The sequence below is a fragment of the Humulus lupulus genome, chromosome 5, assembly GCF_963169125.1.
Source record: "Humulus lupulus chromosome 5, drHumLupu1.1, whole genome shotgun sequence".
NCBI lineage: Eukaryota > Viridiplantae > Streptophyta > Magnoliopsida > Rosales > Cannabaceae > Humulus > Humulus lupulus.
This window is the reverse complement of record NC_084797.1, coordinates 75,963,806-75,987,383: the sequence shown is the minus strand read 5'-3', so window position 1 is coordinate 75,987,383 and position 23,578 is coordinate 75,963,806. Positions and strand designations below refer to the sequence as shown.

General features: G+C 41.7%; 1 protein-coding gene across 1 annotated transcript; it reads right to left on the bottom strand.

The window, feature by feature from the left end:
- Window positions 1-20,875: 20,875 nt before the first annotated feature.
- LOC133779232 (uncharacterized mitochondrial protein AtMg00810-like) lies at window positions 20,876-21,331 on the bottom strand. The gene has a single exon (XM_062219219.1). It carries the CDS (start codon window positions 21,329-21,331, stop codon window positions 20,876-20,878), a length of 456 nt encoding a protein of 151 aa, XP_062075203.1.
- Window positions 21,332-23,578: the final 2,247 nt, after the last annotated feature.

Here is a 23,578-nt window from a genome sequence, read left to right as displayed (position 1 = left end):
ATCTTGGTGTTCTTGGCTAGGAAATGCATGAGAAAAACCCAGATTTTCTGGGTTCGAAGGGGGTGCGTCGCGACCCAGCCTGTGGGCGCCTGGGCGCGTGTGGACATTTTGGCTTGGGCTTGGCCACTGACTTGGGGGCGCGCGTGACCCATTAGGTCAAGTCGCGGCCCGCCTCCCCCTTTGGCTTGGGTGCTTGCTCTCTGACTTGGGGGTACGTCGCGACCTACCTAGGGATTTTAGACTTAGAATTGTTTCGAGCATTGGTCAGGCTCGAGGGTTCAAACCTAGGTGCTCTGGACAATTTCTACTACCCAGTTTAGTAGAAATTGCAGTCCCAGAGGCTAGTTTCTATCTCCTAGGTATTTTATTTTGATTGGAAGTTGATGGATACCATTGGCCCTTTTGACTAGGTTTATCGCCAAGGCTCGGTGTAGCATCCAAAATTCACTAATAAGGCTTAGGGCCTAGATTAGCATGCCTGGAGGGCAATAAGTGCTTTGTTATATTAATATGTGAATTTGATGCACATGTGAATATAAATGCATGTTTAGGTGAATTAAATATGCATGTGGGCCCCATATGGTTATTAGGGGCATGTTTGAAATTTTAGCCCGCTGTGGGCCATAAATGCAATATTTGTGAATATTGTGATCTTTGCCACGTGTGAGTAGTGATATATTTGAGATACACGATCTGAGACAATCCTAGGGAGCAATTTAGCTAGGAAGTCACAACGGGACCCGATACCCGACTCGGGGCGAGTCAAGGGGTATTTCGGGTATTAGACATTTTACTGGGTTATCGGGTTATTAAAATAAATATTTGGAGATATATTTCAAGTTAGAACATTTAGGAGGAATATCAGGGAAATTTACCATTTTTCCTCGGGGACGTTTTTGGTACCCCGAGCCTTGGAGGTAACTTAAGTGACTTAGGCTAAGTAAGACAAAGCAGAAAAAAACTTATAATTTTTCCCAAACCGACCCTATCTCCCTTACACTCGGTTTCTCTCTCTTTGGGAGCTTGAAGGCTGAAGAAAGTTCTAGGGGAATTAAACTACGAATTCAGAAATCTAAGGCTTGGATTGTGGGAGGAGTAAGCTTGAGAAGTTGAAGAGCAAGTATGGCCTAAATTCATCCTTGAGGTAAGAATCCTGGCATTAAATTATCTAAGTTTATGCTGAGTTTTGTTAGAATTGTAAGTTTATGCATGTAAGCTGAATGGTGGATCACTCTTGGTTATTTGGGTGAGTTTTGGGATTAGTTTTTGTTAGGTTTTGTTGCTGGGACCATTCTAGAACTACTGTGATGATAAAATTGAGTTATGGGATTGATTGTGGGTTAAATTGGCTGGGTTTTGGTTGTTAAAATGGGGGATTTTCTAGGTTCGAAGGGGGTCGGGCCGCAGCTCTGTTCTTGGTGCGTCGCGGCCGTCTAGAACAGCTGGGAGGCCAAAATGAAGGGCGGTTCGTGGCGCCGCTTTGGTTGGGTCGCGGTGGCTGAGCCTCTAAAGGGGTTTTTGGACCCCAAGAAGGTTTTAGGCTCGGCAATCCAAAAGTTAAGGCTCGGGATGGATTTTATCACCCTAATTGATAAAATTCAAGGTTTCGGGGATTATAATTTCATTCCAAAGTTATTTAATGGATTAAAACTTGATGGATAGATGTTGTTGATACGTTGTGACTAGGTTTGAAGCGAGGCTCGGACTAAGGGATTGTGCTTAGGATATCAGTGCTTGGAAAGATTGGGACACAGGTAAGAAAACAGTTGTACCCGTAGAGCAGGGCGTGGCCCTGTAGTTTGTATTGCAAGGCATGGCCCTATGCGATTGTGTTGCCGGGCGTAGCCCTATTGTTTATGTTTGTATTTGTTTAAGTATTTGTTGATTACATGCTATGTATTTAATATCTGTGAATGAATGGTAAGGGCCAGGAATGGCGATGGCTAAGAATGGCAGGAAGCCGAGTACGGCAAGGGGCCAGGAACAGCGTTAAGCACGTGGAGTGCAAGGCCGAATATGGCAAGGGCCAGGAGCGGCATTACGCATGTGGAGTGCAAGCCGCTAGGGTGAGACCCTTCTCGGATGCCAGAGTCATCCTCACATGTAGACCGCAAACCTAGAGCCTGGTAAAGCGCCTGGGCGGCATGGCCGCTATGTGTTTAGTTTTTTTTGGCTACCTTGTTATATGTTTATTGATAGCTATGCATATGTTAATTGTTTGTGTTGAGTTTTCTTGCTGGGCTTCGGCTTACGGGGGCTCTATGGTGCAGGTAAGGGCTAGGGAAAGGTCGACTAACCATGAGTATGGAGAGTGTGAAGCGGCATGTACATGTTTGGGCTGCCTAGATGCCACGACCAGGGGTATTTTTGGGAGATGCTATGTATCAATCCAAATTTTTTCGTTCATTCAACTTTAATCATATTTTAGAGTTGTCAATATTTCTAAATAGTATTTTGGGATCCCAAATGTATAATGCTTTATAATTTTAAAAGAATGATTACATTTTTAAAATTACATGACCTTTATTACTGTTTAGCCCCACTTTTAACCTAAAACCTCAATTTGCGAGTTAATTGCACATTTAAAACTCACTTAGTAACGGCTCTAAGGAAGTAGGGCGTTACAACTTGGTATCAGAGCGAGCCAAGGTTTATGGTTCCTGGAGATTGACCGAACATGTACGCTCGCTGTCAGTGACAAGTTTGACTCAGGGTTGGTTGGTAATGATTGAATTATATGTTTGATTATGTGCTCAAGTGCCTTGTTTGCCTGATTATTTTATATAAAGCATGATGAATGAGTTAACATATGCATGATGCTAGGGCATGGCCCCCTAAGTGTTGTATGCTATTTGTGTATTGTGGACTATTGTTTATGGTTGGTTGATGTGAATTGGGAGGTGGTTTTGGATGTTGTTATCATGCCTGATGAGCGTCGTTTTTGATTGTAGGCATATTGTTGATATGCCTCGACAATCAACCAAACTCTACGGCAATAGGGTCAAAGATGACAACCAGGGCTGCAGAATTGGCAACAGTCGTTTGCCGACATGGATGCCAGACTGCACCGAACAGAAGAAGTGCTTCAACAGCTGAGGCAAGAGGCACCTCTTCAGGGCACTGGGTTGCAAGTTCAGCAAACTGTAGCGCTAGTGCCAGTTCAGCCTGTTATGGAGAATAGGTGGGAACCTTTGTATGAGAGGTTCAGGAAGCAGCATCCTCCCACCTTCGAGGGTGGACCAAACCCACTGCGAGTAGAGTAATGGATGAATATGATTGCCTGCATCTTAGATTTCATGAGGGTGGAAGGGAACGAGAGGGTAGCTTGTTCCAAATACATGTTCAGAGAGGATGCTCGCATCTGGTGGGATGTAGTGACACAGAGAAGAAATGTTGCAGTTAGGACTTGGGAAGAGTTCAAAAACATCTTTAATGAGAAATATTACAGTGTTGCAGTTCGAGCTGCAAAGGTTGATGAGTTTACCAATCTAACCCAGAATCGGATGACGGTTACAGAGTATGCCTTGAGATTTGACCAATTGGCGAAGTTCGCACCGGATTTGGTGTCGACTTATGCGACATGAAGGGATCAGTTTGTGCAGGGGTTGAATATCATGATCGCCCATGATGTTAAGATAACTTTGGACTCGGGGACTACAACGTATGCTCAGGTAGTGGACAAGGCCCTTACAACTGAGGGGGCCGAAGATTAGATATGGAGAGAGGGTGATGCTAGGCGCGATGCCAAGATGATGATGCCTCCTTTCACTGGATCTAGTCGGGGTAGTGGCCCCAATGAGCAGAAGAGAAAGGCCCCATATTCTTTCGTTCCTCCTAGCTTGGATAGAAGGGCACGGAGTGCTTTTAGTGGCCGTCAGGGCGGAGGTGACAACTGTAGGAGTTTCCTAGTGTGTCCTCGATGCAGACGACGACATCAAGGAGAGTGCAGGATCAGGGCCTGCTTTATTTGTGGGAGTGTCAACCATTTGAAGAAGGACTTCCCACAAGCTAGGAAAGATGAGCGAAAGAAGGGTGACAGTCTCGCTCCTGCCAGAGTATTTACCTTGACCTAGACTAAGGATGAGGCTAGCCCCTCGGTCATGATAGGTCATATTTCTAGTGTTGGTTCTTCTTTTACTACATTGATTAATTTGCGGGCTACTCATTCGTTTGTGTTTGATAGATCAGTTGTGTAGACCTAGTGAGTTGTATGCTAGGGGATTTCAGACTTTGTTGCCGACTGGGGAGTTGGTAGTCTCTAGGAGATGGATTAGAGCATTGCTAATGGAGATAGATGGTAGAGAGTTGTCTGTTGATCTAATTGAGTTAGCGATGGATGACTTCGATATGATTCTTGGGATGGATTGGTTATCAAAGTATGGGGTGAAAGCGCAGGATGGTGACTTTTGAACCAGAAGGGGAAGCACCCTTTGTATTTGTGGGGATAGTTAGTGTTCCGCGAGTACCTATGATTTTGGCACTGAAGGCTAGAGACCTGATGCAGGAAGGTTGCATAGGATTCCTAGCGAACATTGTGGATACCTCTAGGGTTGTGCCGGTTGGACCGAGTGAGACCAGATTGGTATGTGAGTTTCTAGATTTGTTTCAAGCAGACTTGCCAAGGTTACTGCCACAGCGGGAGATTGAGTTTGTTATAGAGTTGGTGCCAAGGGCGCAGCCAGTATCTAGGACACCTTATAGAATGGCTCCGGCAAAGTTGAAGAAGTTGAAGATTCAGTTACATGAGTTACTGGATTTGGGGTTCATCAGACCGAGTTTCTCGCCATGGGGTGCTCCAGTGTTGTTCGTCAAGAAGAAGGGTAGATCTCTTAGGATGCGTATTCACTACAGGGAGCTGAACAATTTAACTGTTAAGAACAAGTACCCATTACCTAGGATCGACAACTTGTTTGACCAGTTACAAGGGAAGACAGTGTTGTAATGACCCAAAATTACTAATAAGGCTTAAGGGCCTTGATTAGTGTGCCAGGAGGGCATAATTGGAAGTTATGTGAATTAATGGTAAAAATGCATGATTATGTGATATGCATGATCCTATGATTATATGGATATGTGAAATGCATGTTTATGAGTATTAGATAAGCATGCGAGCCCTGTCTAGTCTGTAAGGGCATAATTGTAATTTTGGCCCGTTAGGGCATAAATGTGATAAAGTGTTGAGACCACATTATTATGTCGATATATTTATATTTGCAGCATTCGACCTGAGACGGTCCTAGGGAGCCGTTTAGCTAGAAAGTCACAACGGGGTCAAATACTCGGCTAGGGAGGAGCTTAGGGGTATTTTGGGAATATTAAAATGTGTTCGGGAATTATTGAGTAATGGTTAGTATCTTGTTAATAATTTGTTATGTCGGGATTAAATGTGGATTTATAGGAATACTTGAGGACTTAGCGGGATTTGGGCGAAATGACGGAATTGCCCTTAAGGTTGTATAAGAATTTTATTAAGGGAAAGGGCAAATAGGTAATTTGGCTTTAGGAGAGAATAACTTTGGCTGAGGAGAAGTCAATTACGTTATTTTCATTTAGGCATGAATTGAATATCCTGCTAGAAGTCTAGAGAGAACCAAGCTAGAAGGAAGGAGAAGAAGAGTTAGTTTTCTTGATATCAAGGGAGGGATTCAAGGCTAGGATTTGGGAGACTGAGCTAGGTTCAAAGGTAAGTTCTAAATTAGTTTCTGGATTAAATTCTATTGAGATATGTTATGGGTGTGAGCTGAATTGTGTTTATTCTGTGGATCATTGGAGTGAAGACTTGGCAAGGGTCAACTGGGGATTAGAGGATTTGGGCTTGGAGTTTAATTTGAAAGAGGCTCAAGGACAAATTTCTACTCAAGGTAAGGGTTATATGCATCTTTGAAGTTATTAGCTGGTGTGGTTTAAGTTTTCTGGTTTGTGGTTTAAGTTTTGTAAAGTTTGAAACCACTTTCTGATTTTGTGTTTGGAGGAGTGTTTGGGTGTGTTTCTGGTGTTCATAAGTTGTTATACTGTTTATTTGAAGTTCTAGGTCGAATTGGGGACTTGGGTGTACCTTCGTATAGATTTGGAAGATTTTTGGCTCAGGAAAAATGCTGGGAAAAACCCAGTTTTCTGGGTTCACGTATGAGCGTCGCGACCTTGTTCTTTCATGCCGCGGCACTAGGTTTAATCAGGAGATGGGGATCACTCTCGGCACTGTGGCCCCCATAGGGCTGTGCCGCGACGCTAGGCTAATTTCAAGAAAGGGGAAAATTGAGTTTTTAGGGTTTTGGCTCAAGGGGCTCGGGGGATTGGTTCCGAGAGATGATTATGAATTGGTTAGTAATGAGAGTGCTATGTATGTGTTTTGACTAGGTTTTTGGCGAGGCTCGGGTTAGAAGACTGTGCTCGGGAGTTCGGTGCTCAAGAAGCTCGGGAAACAGGTAAGAAAACTACACCTGTTTATGTGGATAAGATGGGACTAAGTTTCCCTATATTCGTATGCACTATTATATGATTGTGATTAACCATGTGAATATGTTGGTACTAAGGGCTCCCTATAATTGTATGAATGTCATGAGGTGGTGTTATGCCATGGGGACATGTGATAAACGGCCTAAGAGTGCCGGAATCAATACTTGCACACAGGGCGTGGCTCAGCCACTGGTAGATGAGGACAGCTTAATGATCACTGAGCTCGATTTAAGCGAGCTGGAGTCAATGGATTGAACACTGGGCTTGGCCTAAGTGAGCCATAGACAGTGGATTAAATAGAGGGTGCAGCCTAAGGGCATCGACCCTAGTTGTTGTTTGACATTTATACTGTTGTTAATTTGATGTATATGATATGTTGAATATCTGGAGACTAGATCATTGGTTATTGACTGATGTCCTTGATTAAGTGAATGATATGGCTTGTTGGTTTAATTGATCAATGTCTTGTAAATTATTTGGTTATGCTCTGTGGTCTATTTGATTATCGATATTGATTGTGCTATGATGTTATAGTTTTCTTGCTGGGCCTTGGCTCACAGGTTCTACGTGGAGCGGGTAAAGGCAAGGGTATGTTGAGTTGACAATGGGTTGGAGAGCTCTGGGGGCGAGGTGTACATTGTCAGCTGCTCAGCCGCCACGGTCGAGGGATTGTACAGGGACAGAAACCTAAAACGTGTATTTTTCCATTAGAGTGGCTTGATTATTTATAAGATTTGGAAATTCTGTAATTATGTTATTTAAACCCTGATTTGGGATCCCATGTGCCAAACATTTATTTTAATGAAAGTTATTTGTTCATAACCAAAATCTTTTAAAACTAACTTGTTTATGTCTTTAGAATCACATTTTTATTTAAATAACTTGATTAGCAAGTCTCGCTCTATTTCAAACACACAGCGTAACAATCTTGGTTATCTAGGGCGTTACAAGTGTTCTCTAAGACAGACCTCTGGTCAGGTTATCACCAATTAAGGATTAAAGAGAAGGACATACCAAAGACCGATTTTCGCACGAGGTATGGACACTATGAATTCTTGGTTATGTCCTTTGGTTTAACCAACGCCCCAATAGCTTTTATGGACGTGATGAATAGTTTTTTCAAGGACTATTTGATCATGTTCGTGATTGTGTTTATTGACGACATATTGGTGTACTCTCAGTCAGAGGCAGAGCATCAACAGCATTTATGCCTGGTATTGCAACGGTTGAGAGAGCATAGGTTATATGCTAAGTTCAGCAAGTGCGAGTTTTGGCTACCGCAAGTCACGTTTCTAGGCCATATTGTCAGCAAGGAGGGGATTCTGGTTAACCCAAGTAAGATTGAGGCAATGATGGATTGGCCTAGACCAAGTAGTGTCCCGAAAGTTAGGAGCTTTCTAGGATTAGTGGGGTATTATAGGGGGTTCGTTGAGGGGTTCTGTAGGATAGCCACACCGTTGACTGAATTGACGAGAAAGAAGACTAAGTATGTGTGGACAGACAGGTGTGAGAACAGTTTCAAGGAATTGAAGCAGTGACTGATCACCGCCCAAGTATTGAGTCTGTCGTCAGACAATGAGAAGTTTGTGGTTTATTGTGATGCTTCTAGACAGGTTTTAGGGTGTGTGCTGATGCAAGCCGGAAAGGTGATAGCCTATGCATCGAGACAGCTAAAGGAGTATGAGCAGAGATATCCCACGCATGATCTGGAGTTAGCAGTGGTGGTATTTGCACTTAAGGTTTGGAGACATTATTTATATGGTGAGAAGTGTGAAATATACACCGACCATAAGAGTTTGAAGTACTTCTTTACTCAGAAGGATCTGAATATGCGCCAGAGACGGTGGCTGGACTTGGTAAAGGATTATGATTGTGATATCCTATACCATCATGGGAAGGCTAATGTGGTGGCTGATGCATTGAATCGGAAGGGCTCAGGACAATTGTTCAGTTGAAGACAGATATCTAATAAGTTAGCTGAGGAGATGACTAAAGCGGGTATAGAGTTGGTGGTTGGTCGGTTAGACAACATCACTCTTCAGTCTACACTCCTCGAGAGGATCAAGGAAGTGCAGGGGGAGGATCCCCAGTTGAGAGGGCATAGAGAGAGTGTCTTAGTCAGAGAGGCTAAGGATTTCTCTATTTCGGAGATGGGACTACTGAAGAACAAGGGTCGGATTTGTGTTCCGATAGATTTTAATATCCGGCGAGAGATCTTGGATGAATCACATACCAATCCCTATTCTTTACATCCAGGTACCACAAAGATGTACCAAGATTTAAGAACCTTGTATTGGTGGTCGGGAATGAAGAGGGACGTGGTGGACTATGTGGCTAAGTGCTTAACTTGTCAGTAGGTAAAGGTTGAACATCAGAGGCCAGCAGGGTTATTGCATCCTCTAGGGATTCCACAGTGGAAGTGGGAGGATATCACCATGGACTTCGTGATTGGTTTGCCGAAGACTGTGGGACAACATGATTTAGTGTGGATGATTGTGGATAGGTATACCAAGTCCACCCACTTTTTGCCTGTTAGGAGGACTTATACTGTGGAACATTATGTCGAATTGTGTGTGAAAGAAATTGTTCGACTCCATGGAGCTCCGAGGTCGATAGTATCCGACAGGGACCCCACCTTTACCTCCAAGTTTTGGGAGAGCCTGCAGAAGGCTATGGGCACGCAGTTGTGGTTTGGTACCGCTTATCATCCTCAGACGAATGGACAATCTGAGAGGACGATTCAGATACTAGAGGATATGCTACGAGCCTGTGTGCTGGATTTTGGGGGATCTTGGAGTAAGTATCTCCCTTTGATTGAGTTTTCATACAATAAAAGTTATCATGCGACTATCGAAGTGGCTACGTATGAGATGTTATATGGGAGGAAGTGCAGATCACCTATCCATTGGGATGAGACGGGTGAGAGGAGATACTTGGGTCCTGAGATGGTTCAAAGGACCAATGAGGCAATTTAAAAGATTAGAGCTTGAATGCTCGCCTCCCAGAGTCGCCAGAAGAGTCACTCAGACCTAAAACAAAGGAGCGTAGAGTTTCAAGTCGGTGACCATGCGTTTCTCAGAGTTTCTCCCTTGAGAGGAGTGAAACGGTTTGGTGTTCGGGGTAACCAGAGCCCTAGGTTTGTTGGCCCCTTTGAGATTTTGGAACGGGTTGGAGAGGTAGCTTACAGACTGGCGATGCCTCCAGCTCTATCAGGGGTTCATGATGTTTCACATGTCCATTCTCCGGAAGTATGTATTAGATTCTATGCATGTACTGAGTTATGAGAACTTAGAGCTAGACCAGGATTTATCATATGAAGAGAAATCGGTTCAGATTCTCGACCAAAAGGATAGAGTCTTGCGGAGCAATACCATTGCCTTGGTGAAAGTACTGTGGAGGAACAACAAGGTTAAGGAGGCGACGTGGGAAGTTGAGTCAGATATGCGAGAGCAGTATCCTGAGTTATTCAGGTACTTTTGAGGACAAAATTTCTTTAAGGAGGGGATAGTTGTAGCGTCCTAAATTTGCCAATAAAGCTTAGGGCCTTGATTAGCGTGCTTGGAGGGCAATAAGTGATTTATTATATTAATATGTGAATTTGATGAGCATGTGAATAGAAATGCATGTTTAGGTGAATTAAATATGCATATGGGCCCCATTTGGTTATTAGGGGCATGTTTGAAATTTTAGCCCGATGTGGGCCATAAATGCAATATTTGTGAATATTGTGATCTTTACCACGTGTGAGTGGTGATATATTTGAGATCCACGATCTGAGACAGTCCTAGGGAGTGGTTTAGCTAGGAAGTCACCACGGGAGTCGATACCCGACTCGGGGCAAGTCAAGGGGTATTTCGGGTATTAGACAATTTTTTGGGTTATCGAGTTATGAAAATAAATATTTGGAGATATATTTCAAGTTAGAACGTTTAGGACGGAATATCAGGGAAATTTACTCCTCGGGGATGTTTTCAGCACCCCGAACCTTGGAGGTAACTTAAGTGACTTAGGCTAAGTAAGACAAAGCAGAGAAACACTTAGAATTTTTCCCAAACCGACCCTATCTCCCTATCACTCGGTTTCTCACTCTTTGGGAGCTTGAAGGCTGAAGAAAGTTCTAGGGAAATTAAGCTAGGAATTCAAAAATCTAAGGCTTGGATTGTGGGAGGAGTAAGCTTGAGAAGTTGAAAAGAAAGTGTGGCCTAAATTCATCCTTGAGGTAAGAAGCCTGGCATTAAATTATCTGAGTTTATGCTGAGTTTTGTTAGAATTGTAAGTTTATCCATGTAAGCTGAATGGTGGATCACTCTTGGTTATTTGGGTGAGTTTTGGGATTAGTTTTTGTTCAGTTTTGCTGCTGGGACCATTCTAGAACTACTGTGATTATTAAACTGGGTTGTGGGATTGTTTGTGGGTTAAATTGGCTGGGTTTTGGTTGTTAAAATGGGGGATTTTCTGGGTTCGAAGGGGGTCAGGCCACGGCTCTGTTCTTGGTGCGTCGCGGCCGTCTAGAACAGATGGGAGGCCAAAATGAAGGGCGGGTCATGGCGCCGCTTTGGTTGGGTCGCGGTGCGCGTCTGCAGAAAGGGGAGGCTTAGCCTCTGGTTGAGGTGGGTCGCGGCTCTTAAGGGGTTTTTGGACCCTGAGAAGGTTTTAGGCTCGGCAATCCAAAAGTTAAGGCTCGAGATGGATTTTATCACCCGAATTGATAGAATTCAAGGTTCCGGGGATCAGAATTTCATTCCAAAATTATTTAATGGTTTAAAAATTAATGGATAGATGTTGTTGATACGTTGTGACTAGGTTTTCAGTGAGGCTCGGACTAGGGGACTGTGCTTAGGATATCGGTTCTCGGAAATCTTGGGACACAGGTAAGAAAACTGTTGTACCCGTAGAGTAGGGCATGACCCTATAATTTGTATTGCAGGGCATGGCCATATGTGATTGTGTTGCAGGTCGTTGCCCTATTGTTTATGTTTGTATTTGTTTAAGTATTTGTTGATTATATGCTATTTATTGCATATCTGTGAATGAATGGTAAGGGCCAGGAACGGCGATGGCCAAAAACGGCAGGAAGCCGAGTACGACAAGGGGCCAGGAACAGCGTTAAGCACGTGGAGTGCAAGGCCGAGTATTGCAAGGGCCGGGAGCGGCGTTAAGCATGCGGAGTGCAAGTCGCTAGGGTGAGACCCTTCTTGGATGCCTGAATCATCCTCACAGTATAGACCGCGAACCCAGGTCCTGGTAAAGCGCCTGGGACGGCATGGCTACAATGTGTTTAGTTTTTTTTGGCTACCTTGTTATATGTTGATTGATAGCTATGCATATGTCAATTGTTTGTGTTGAGTTTTCTTGCTGGGATTCGGCTCACGGGTGCTCTATGGTGCAGGTAAGGGCAGGGGAAAGGTCGACCTATTATGAGTATGGGGAGCGTGAAGCGGCGTGTACATGTTCGGCCTGCCTGGCTGCCACGGCCAGGGGTATTTTTGGGAGATGTTATGTATCAATCCAAATCTTGTCGTTTAGTCGATTTTAATCATATTTTGGAGTTGTAAATATTTCTAAACAATATTTTTGGATCCCAAATGAATAATGCTTTATAATTTCAAATGAATGATTACATTTTTAAAATTACATGACCTTTATTACTGTTTAGCCGCACTTTTAACCTAAAACCTCGATTAGAGAGTTAATTGCACGTTTAAAACTCACTTAGTAATGGCTCTAAGGAAGTAGGGCGTTACACTCGGGGCTAAGGATCGTGCTCAGAATCATTTCGTTCACTCCACTCAGACTTAAAGGTAAGAAAACTGCACCTTTTTGTGTGGCTTTATTGGGACTGAGATTCCCTGTGATTGAATACAAATGTTGTATGATTTTATATGCCATGAGAGCATGAAATAAATTGCCTAAGAGTGTCGAGGCTGATATTTGCGCACAGGACGCGGCTCGGCCACTTAGAGCTGTGATCAGCTAAGTTTAACACTGAGCTCGGTCTAAGCGAGCCAGAGTCAGTGGGTTAAATAGAGGGTGCGGCCTAAGGGCGTCGACCCTGAGTATTGTATGATTATTATGATAAAATGTTGAGTAATAATATGTTTACTATTGCAAATATGATGTTTACGGCTTGTTGAATACTGGGATGAATGGCTTGTGATTTGTTGATTGCCATCACCGATTATGTGTCTGTCATAACATGTTGAATACCTGGTTAACTGCTTTATGGATCATTTGATTGTCAGTATTGTTTATGTTATGCTATGTTGGTTCTTCTTGCTGGGCCTCGGCTCATGGGTGTTGTGTGGTGCAGGTAAAGGCAAGGGTAAGATGGATCAACCATGAGTTGGAAAGCTCTGGGGGCGAGTTGTACATTGTCAGCTGCTCTTCCGCCACAACCGAGGGATTTTACAGGGACAGAAAAACCTAAAATGTGTATTTTGCCATTAGAGTGACCTTTTCTTGTATTTGACTTTTGGAAATTTGTAAATTTGTCCTTTAACCCTGTTTTTGTGATCCTATGTACTAAATGTTTATTTAAATGAAAAATTATCAGTTTATGACCAAAATCTTTTAACCCTAACTTGATTATGACTTTATTAGCAAGTCTTGCACAATTATAAACACACAGTGTAACGGTCTTGGTTATCCAGGGCGTTACAAGCTTCATCCTCGGTCTGGGTCGAGGTAAACACTCTGGCTGGAGTGAGGCTATCACACTTCTTCGGTTCTTCCTTTCTAGTTTGTGGGCAGTCCTTCCTCAAATTACTGACGCTCCCACAGATGAAGCATGCTAAGACTCTGCACTCACCCAGATATCGTCGCCTTCACCGTGGACACTCTGGGAAGCTTCTCCAGCTCTCTCCCCCGACCTGATGGCCACTGAAAGCACCTCGTGCCCTCCTACCTAGACCAAAAGGAACAAAAGAATTTGGGGCCTTTCTCTCCTACTCACTAGGGCCACTACCCCAGCTAGAACTAGTGAGAGGAGGCACCATCCTCCGAGCATCGCACCTTGCGGCGCCCTCTCTCTACATCTAATCTTTTTCGCCCTCAGCTATAAGGGCCTTCTCCAGTACCTGGGCATAACCGGTAGTCCTCGGATCTAATGTTATCTTAACATCACGGGCTATCATGATGTTTAATCCTCGTACAAATTGATCCCTCAGTGCCATATCAGTAGGCACCAAGTATGGTGCGAACTTTGCCAATCAGTCAAACTTCAATGCATATTTTGTAACAGGCATTTTGTTTTAAGTCAGGTTAATAAACCCATCCGCCTTTGCAGCTCGGACTGCAACACTGTATTATTTCACATTGAAAACATCTCTGAATTCATCCCAGGTCATAACGGTCACATCCTTCCTCTGGGACACAATTTCCCATAGATGTGGGCGTCTTCTCTCAACATATAATTGGCGCAGGCCACCCTCTCATTCCCCTCCACCCTCATAAAATCCAGGATGGAAGAAGTCATATGCATCCACTGAGCAGTGGGTCTGGACCGCCCTCAAAGGTGGGAGGGTGTTGCTTCCTGAACCTTTCATACAAGGGCTCCCATCTGTTCTCCATTACAGGCTAGGTCGACGCTGGTGCCACAGTCTGTGGAATCTGTAACCAACACCTCGAGGAGGGGCCTGTTGCCTCAGTTCTCAAAGCTCATCTTCCATTCGTTGAAGTCTCGCTTGCATTTTAGCAAACATGTGTTGCCAATTCTGTGGGGCAGGTGGAGGGTCCTGACCTTGGTTGTCATCATCGGCCATATTACCATGGAGTCTAGTCGATTGTCGAGGCATAACTTCAATATGCCTGCAATCAATGACGCCACACATCATGCACGATAACAACATCCAAAAACCATCTTTTAGTCCAAACCATCAACCACCAAAAAAAATATATATTGCACACATTTCATAAGCATATAGCAATCAAAAGGGTCATGCTTTGGAATCATATATAGATAGATACATTCATCACAAGTAATTAAACACATAATTCACTTAATGCCAACCAACCCTGAGTCGAGCTTGTCTCTGGCAGCAAGCGTACATGTTTGTTCGATCTCTAGGAACCATAAACCTTGGCACGCGCTGATACTAAGTTGTAATGCCCTACTACCCTAGAGCCATTACCATGTGATTTTAAAATGTGCCAATAGCTCGCACATCGAGGTTTTAGACTAAAAAGCGTGATTAAATCATAATAAAACTCATTTAACAAAACTTAAGTATAAAAGTTGTTGGCATCCATTAAAGTTGTAAAAGTGATATACTGGAATCTCAAAATACTATTTCAAAGTATATTTACAATTCAAAAGTTACTTTATAGTCAACCTAAGTGACAAAGTTAAGTGTTTATAAAATGTCCCTCAAACAACCCCGGTCGTGGCGCCCAGGTAGGCCAAACAAGTACGCGCCTCTCCATGCCCTCCATCTCATGCTTGGTAGGCATTTCCTTTTCCCATACTTGCACCATAGAGCACCCATGAGCCAAGACCTAGCAAGAAAACTCAACACACAGCATATGAAAACTCAATCAAGTAATACACAACTTAAACAGAAAATGAGCCCACACGCATATTTAGTTCACCTAAACATGCATTCTAATCATATAATCATTTAATCCTCGTAATAACATAATTAAATCAATTATTGCCCTCTCGGGAGGCTAATCATGTCACTAAACCCTATTAGCAGATTTGGGACGTTATAGTAGCCATTTACACTGGTAGAGTATCCTCCAATATAATGGTTAATTACCTCATACCAACTTACTCAATGTTGGATTTCACACATCAGTATAGGTAGCACTTTTCCATAATGGAGTCTAAAGAAGAGACTGGATTAAAGACAAGGAATGTTCATACAAAATTGTCAAAATAATTTGATCAAATATAGATTGGAGGGTCTACAACTTTTTCGAATATGGTTTTAACTCATCAAAAAATATAAAAACTTTAAATTTCATTTTCCAATAATTAAGAATATAAACAACTAATTTCTTTCAGACAGGACAAGAGATTTACACAGATAAAAATGTAAGGCAAGGCCATCGATTATTGACAATTTCAAAGAAAACAAACCACCAAGAATTTTCTGAGGGAATCAAACCTGATTGTGTCTAAAGCTTTAGTAAAAATATCTGGAATTTGTTTGTTAGTCTCAACATATTCTAAAACTAAAGTTTTATTTTCAACAAGTTCCCTGATAAAGTGATGACGAATGTCAATGTGTTTGGTGCGAGAGTGTTGAACAGAATTTATGGAGATATTAATATACTTGTATTGTAACGCCCTAAACTCTAGGGACTGTTATGGTGGACATTTTAAACAGTGCTAAACTCGCTAATCGAGTCATTTGGCCATAAACATGTAACTAAGTATGATTAGCAGTTTAGGGATTAAAAATTTTGGTTAAGATATAACGTTTCACTAGAACGTTTACTGTATACATTGGGATCACAAAATATAATTTAAAGGTTTATTACAACAAAATAATTACAACTAGCCGATCTAAGTGGCAAAAGAGGGTTTAACCCTAGTTCCTCTTTCAAACCTCAGCCGTGGCGGTCGAGCAGCTGCATATGTACACATCGCCACCTAAGCTCTCCAACTCAAGGATGGTCCAGCTTTCTTTTGCCTTTACCTGCACCACATAGCACCCGTGAGCCGAAGCCCAGCAAGAAAACTCAATATGCTCATGAATAGTCATATCATGATATCAAATCATATCTGGCATGCCTAGCAAACATAGCTCTATTCAAGCATGCAAGTAAATTCAGATAATGCTGGGGAATCTAGGATAAGAAATCCTCCTGTAACGACCTGAATTTGCTAATAGGGCTTAAGGCCTTGATTAGTGTGCCTAGAGGGCAATAAATGATTTAATATGTTGATATATGAATTAATGTGTATATATGATAATGATGCATGTTTAGTTGAGTTAAATGTGCATGCGGGCCCCGTCTGGATATTAGGGGTAAAAATGTGATAAATGCTATATATATGTGATATGTTTGCGCAGCACGATCAGAGACAGTCCTTGGGAGCGGTTAGCCAGAAAGTCACAACGGGGTTGAGAATCCGACTTGGGGCAAGTCGAGGGGTAATTCGGGTATTAGTTATTATATGGGGTTATCGGGTTATGAAAATAAATATTTGGAGATATATTTGAGGTTAGAATGTCTAGGAGGGAATATTTGGGAAATTTACCATTTTTGCCCTCCGGGACGTTTGGGTACCCCGAGCCTTGAGGTAACCACATAGACTTAAGTTTAATAAAACAAAAAGGAAGAATCATTTAGAAACTTGGAGAAACCGACATATACTTTCCTTCCCAGCTGAGGATAGCTTCTCATTACTCTCCCTCCCTCACCTTCTCTTCTCTAAGGCATATCAAAGGAGAACTTTGGTGGAATTAGTCAAGAATTGAGGACTTTGGGCTGTTGGAGTTAAGGAGCTAAGGGCTAGGCATTTGAGGAACCAGTTCAGAAGCATAACACAGCAAAGGTAAGCTCTAACTATGGGGATTATGCTTGAATTTCAGTTGTGTTTTTAGGTTATGCATGTGAGTATAATTTGATCTGTTCTTGGGTACTTTAGCTGAGTTTTGGAGCAGGTTTTGATGGGTTTTGATGTTGGAACTGGGCTAGAATATTGGGGTTGATAGTCTGGAACTGTTAGCTTGATTACAGGATGATTTGGTTTAAAGGAGATGCAGGAGAAAGGTGAAGAATTCTGGGTTTGGAGGAGAGGGTCGCAGCCCTAGGAGGGCATGCCGCGGCCCGTGTGCACGCGCGGCCATGGGAGCCCAAGAAGTTTCATGCGCGCCGCGGCGCTTGGTGATACGCGTCACGGCCCGTGTGGGTGTCAGTGAGGTGCTAGCCTCTGTTTCGAGGCTAGCCGCAGTGCTTGTGGGTAGGGCAGCGACTCTTTGTGCCAGTTTGTGTTTTTAAGGGTGTTTAGGTTTGGGAACTCAATGGTTAAGGCTCGGGGTGGATTTTATCACCCGGATTGATAGAATTCAAGGTCCCGGAGGTTAGGGTTATGGCTCAAAGTTATTTATTGGATTAAAACTTGATGGATGGGTATTGTTAATGTGTTGTGACTAGGGTTTTGGCGAGGCTCAAGTTAGAGGACTGTGCTCGGGACATCGGTGCTCGGAGAGCTCGGGACTCAGGTAAGAAAACCCTTGTTCCCATAGAGCTTGTGTGCAGGGCTGAGCCCAACGTGTTTGAATTGCAGGGCATATCCCTTTAGTTTTATTTGCTAGCATTCTGTACTTGTTTAATATGCTATGAGTACAATTATGTGAATGATCGGCAAGAGCTGGGAACGGTGTAGGCTGAGGTCGGCAGGGGCCGGGAACGGCAAAGGGTCGGGAATGACGTTAGGCACGTTGAGTGCAAGGCCGAGTACGGCAAGGGGCCGGGAGCAGCGTTGAGCACGTGGAGTGCGAGTTGCCAGAGCGAGTCCCTAAAAGGATACCTGGGATATCCTCACGGTGTGGACCGCTAACCCAGGGCCTGGTAAAGCGCCTGGGACGGCTAGGTCATACGTGTTTAGCCTATTGATAGCCAGTTTATATACTTAGTGTATGTTTTGCATATGTTATATGTTTTGGGTTTTCTTGCTGGGCTTCGGGTCACAGATGCTCTGTGGTGCAGGTAAGGGCAAGGAGAACCCCAGCCAACCTTGAGTGTAGCAGGCATGAGCGATGTGTACATGTTTGGCCAGCCTGGCTGCCACAGCCAGTGGATTTTGGGAGATGTTTGTAAATAAACCTTGATTTTGTCGTTTAGTCGACTTGGTTCAATTTATATGTTGTAAATGTTTCTAAACTGTATTTTGGGATCCCAAGTGTTAAACTTTTATGATTTTCAATGAAATAGAATTGTTTCTAGAGTTTTTCCTCTGTTTATGGCTTAATTACACTATTTGACCTAAAACCTCGATTAGCGAGTTGAATGCACGTTTTAAACTCACTTAGTAACGGCTCTAAGGAAGTAGGGTGTTACACCTGCCCTCGTGATTGGATGAATATCAAGTCAATCCTAATCAGATGGGTGATTTAACACTAGAGGTTCTGGTAAACCATACTAAGTGACTGACAAGCTAGTCACCACGAGGCTCAGCACCCAAAACCATGCAAATGATGATCAAAATGATCATACAGAGCTTATAGCCCTTAACAGATGAGTGAATATCACTTAGAGGTTCTGTTAAACCATAATGAGTGACTGACAAGCAAGTCACTATGGGGCTCAGCACCCACAGCAATGTGACTAAATAGTCACTGAGGCTCTAAGTAACTAGCCTTTGGCTAGACAAGCACTTCTAGTATTCATCAAACTTGAGGTCGGTCCGGCATTAACGCTCTTCTGAGTCATTTAATGCAGATATCGATTAGATCTAATCTTTGTTGGCTTTCGTTGAACACGCTAAGGCCGTTCCTGACTTATGAGTCAGCATTGTGTGACCAGTGCCCAGTACCACTACCGAACTTGGCTAATGAGTCACAGCTTCACAGTTGATACTGACACCTTTGCCAATTCTGACTATTCAATCAATGCCATACACAAGTAAGCAATGCTATCAAACATATATCATATGTACAATATCCAATTACAAGGCATTCAACACGCTTACTTAACAATTGCTAGCATAATTGGAATCATGCATAAACACAGAGACTCAAGCTCTGAACAGGCTCATATTCAATATTCATGACATGCCCTAATCACATGTTTCTCGTGCATCACATGCATCACACTTAAAAATCCAACATGCCTCAATAATAACCATATACAAATGAGCAAGATTGCTAAGCATTCAATATGCTATCAATGTTCACATATGGGGTGCAGTTTTTTTACCTCGGGTTCGAGCAAGAATTAATAAAATAATGACCCTTGAGAATGTTCAATCCTTTGATCCTTTAGTGGTCACCTATTCATAACCAAATATGGAATCCCATCAATAAAATAAATCATAAAAAGGTTTATAATCTAAAACCTCACTCCCGGGATCAATCTCGCACTCTCGGGACTCTCAATCCACTCAAATGGGGTAAAGGTACCAACCCTCGAGCCTTAAAAACCATCCCGAGCCCTAAAAATAGGACCTGCTGAAATTGACCTAGCGCTGGGGTGCTGCCTACTGGCACTGGGGCGCTATCCCAAAGTCAGAGAAGCCCAATTCCTGCCCTGCATAGCACTGGGGCACCAGGAATGGCGCTGGGGCGCCATTAATAGACCAGAGAAAATTCTGGTCTTCCCCCTTGCGACCTCCCTTGAAAACCAAGCATCCAAACCAATCCCAAACTTCATCCAAACATCAAATTCAATCCCTAAACTTCATCTACATCACACCCTCATCAAAACCCAAGAAATCTTACACAAAAACTTTCATTAATTCTAAACTAACCACCTTAAATTTCTTTGACTGAAAACCATAAGAAAAACAGAGCAAAGCTTAAAGTTCATGGATGAAATCTTACCTCAAGCTAGATTTAAGTCCTCTTCAATGAATTAACTAAGTTTATAACCTCCAAACATTGATTTCCTAGCTTGTTTCTTCAAGTTGGCTTTCAAAACTCAAAAGGAAGAAGGAGGAAAGATGATGATCGGATGTGAAGAAGAAAACTCTGTTTTGTTCTGAAAGTTTCTACAGCCTTTGAATGATGATATATATCTTAGGGTGAAAAGACCTAAATGCCCCTAGGCTTATATTCTTTCCTTGACAGCCCTCAATGGAAAAATCGTCCTCTTCCACCTATTCCGTTAATCATAATTAACACCCTCCAATTCCCGCTATTCTCGATATTCTCAAATACTAATAATTCATATCCTGTTACCCTTTAATTCCCGGCAACACTCTAATCATTAAAATCATCTTGAGACTCACCCCGAGCCCCAAACTTAACCCCGTTATGACTAGATCGATAACTTGCATTCCATGATCGTCTCATGCTGAATGGCTCCAACAAATCCACAAATAATGTGGCCTTATTTATAATTCACCCACATGCATGAAAATACACAATCACGCCCTCAACGGGCCAAATTACCAAAATGCCCTTATAATAAAATATGGACCTATATGCATGCATTTTTCATCATATAGTAATATAATTCACATAAACATGCATATTAACATTAAATAGCATAATAAATCAATTATGGCCCTCCTGGCCTCCTAATCAGATACATGTATTATCACAAAAATTGGGGCATTACATGTATTATCACAAAAATTGGTTAAAGTTTTAAGATCAAACCCATAATCAGCCAACATTTGTTTCATCCACAAAAGTTGAGTACAACAGCAACCACCAGCTATGTACTCAACCTCGCCTATTGACAAGGAGATGGAGTTTTGTTTTTTACCATGCCAAGAAACCAAATTGTTTCCTAGATAAAAACATCAACCACTTGTACTTTTACGGTCATCAGTGTTTCCTGCCCAATCTGTATCACTATAGCACACAAGGTTAGAGTCTGTTTCTTTTGAGTACCATATACCAAATTCTAGAGTATTTTTCACATAAAGAATAATTCTTTTTACAGCAGTCATATTTGATTCCATTGGGTTTCCTTGAAATCGAGCAGACACTCCAACACTATAACTAATGTCTGGGCGACTAGCAGTTAAGTATAGAAGATTGCCAATCTTACTCCTGTAAAGAGTTGGATCCACTTGGGTCACATTTTCATCGTTGGAAAGTTTGATTGTGGTTCCCATGGGTATTTTAGCAGGCTTGGCAGTCTCGAGCCCAAATCTCTTCACCAGATTCTTGGCATACTTGCTTTGTGAAATGAAAATTTCCTCATCAGATTGCTTAACTTGTAGCCCCAAGAAAAAATTGAGTTCTCCTAACATGCTTATCTCGAACTCTTCCTACATTTGTTTCACAAAATCCTGCACTTGAGAATCATTAGTAGACCCAAAGACTATATCATCGACATATATTTGAGCTATCATAATACCAGTGTCAATATTTTTTATGAAAAGTGTATTGTCTACTCCCTCTCTCTTGTGCCCTTTTGAGATCAAAATTGGGTCAATCTTTCATACCAATTCCGAGGGGCTTGTTTCAACCCATACAATGCTTTTTGTAACATAAAGAAATGATTAGGAAGGTGAGGATCTTTAATTCATTTAGGTTGTTCAACATAAGCCTCTTCATTCAAAAATTCATTTAAAAAAGCAAATTTAACATCCATTTGGTACAACTTAAAGCCAATGATACAAGAAATAGCTAACGACAATCTTATGGATTAAATTCTTGCTCAACATAAGCCTCAGTGATAATGATTTGTTTCTTATTCTCTGTTTTTCCAGAAGTTGTTGCAGCAACTTCCGTTTCTATCCCAAATTTTTCGGACGTTGTAGCCACAGAATGACCTTCCGTTGAACCTGTTGTTCCTGTCTGATGTTGAGCATCAATGAATTTGTCAATTTCTTCCTCATAGGAATACTCAGAAAAATCCTAAGATCATCAACAACCATGTTAGCAGATTCCATAATAGTTGGGTTCTCATATTATAATCACGATAAGCTCTACTATTGTTAGAGTAACCAAGAAAAACCCCCAGATCGCTTTTGGCATCAAAGATGCCAAGATTCTCACGATCTCTAAGAACATAGCAAAGGCAACCAAAACACATGAAAATAATTAACATCGGTTTTTCTACCTTCCAGGATCTCATGAGGAGTTTTATTTGTACATGGTCACAGGAAAACACGATTAATTGTGTAGCAAGCAGTGTTAAATGCTACCAAAGTGTTTAGTATAATTATTTTTTAAGAAAAGTTTAACAGAGAAAAACGCTTAGGTCTTTTATGTCCTTTCATACCACAAAAATGTCAAACTGGTACAAATTGTCCAATTTTTTGTCTTCAGAGAAATTCTCTTTAGTTGTAGATATGTTGGAACATATGACAACTGTGTTCTCCAAAGAGCCACTTGTTTCTGCAAAAAGGTTAGTTGTCACAACAGAAGGATAATTCACAGATTTTACAAAAACCGTTTTCATGGAGGATTCAGATCCATTAGATCATAATCCACTGAAATCACCAACTCTTTTTCCTATAGAGAGAACATCATCCATAATTCTAGATTTTGGATTAAGCATTTTGACACATTTTGGCATAAGATCAATTTTTTTACTCATTGAATTAATTTCATTATTTTTGGAAGCAATAATCAATTCACGTTCTTTAATTTTTCAACGAATTTCTTGTTATTGCTAGCCATTAATCGATTCTCAGAGTAAAATTCCATCCATTAAAAATTCATTATCTTGTAAGAATCCTTCAATGACTCCTCAACTAAGTCAGATTCATCAGAGTCAATGTTAGATTCTTCAGCATTCTTAACAGAATTATTAAGGCATACCAAATCCTTCGAATCAACTGAAGGGAAAAACATACGTTTGTGAACAATGGTTAAGGAAACAATATTGTCTTCCTCATCACTCTGTTTAGAGTCTTGATCACTCCAAGTAGTTGTCATGGCTTTCTTTTTCTTTAAGGTATTGGCACACTCGGATTGAATGTGTCCAAATCCTTCACATTCCCTGCACTGAATACTCTTTTTGTTAGTTTCAAAGGGTTTAGAAAAATTACATTTTGGATTTTTGAATATGGCCTATTTTTTTCCCAATTTTTTTATGTACTTTTAAAAAAAAAAATTGTTAACAAGGCTGTCTCATCATCCGGACTTTCCTTCTTCTCTCTGGAAGACTTCAATGTTGGAAATAGATTTTTCAAGTGAGCAGTGAAATGTGATTTATGGCCCCAGTAGATTACAAAAATAATATACATAAAACCATTTTATATATACGATCCTATAAGTTATATATATATATATATCAATCTAATAGAAGAAGATTTACCTCTTGACACCTATCAAGTGTCATTGTTATCTTCTTGCATAATAAACGATCATCCCATCCAAACATGCAAGACTCACACTAAAGTCTTCCAGACCGTAATCTCAGCACAATAAGACGTGTGTGGGCACGCTGAGATTCAATAAGATAATTTATGACTTCATTAATATTCTCAACACATGATATCAATGAAGTTTAGGTGAAGAGAAGGGTTGAAACAATTTATTTTCTC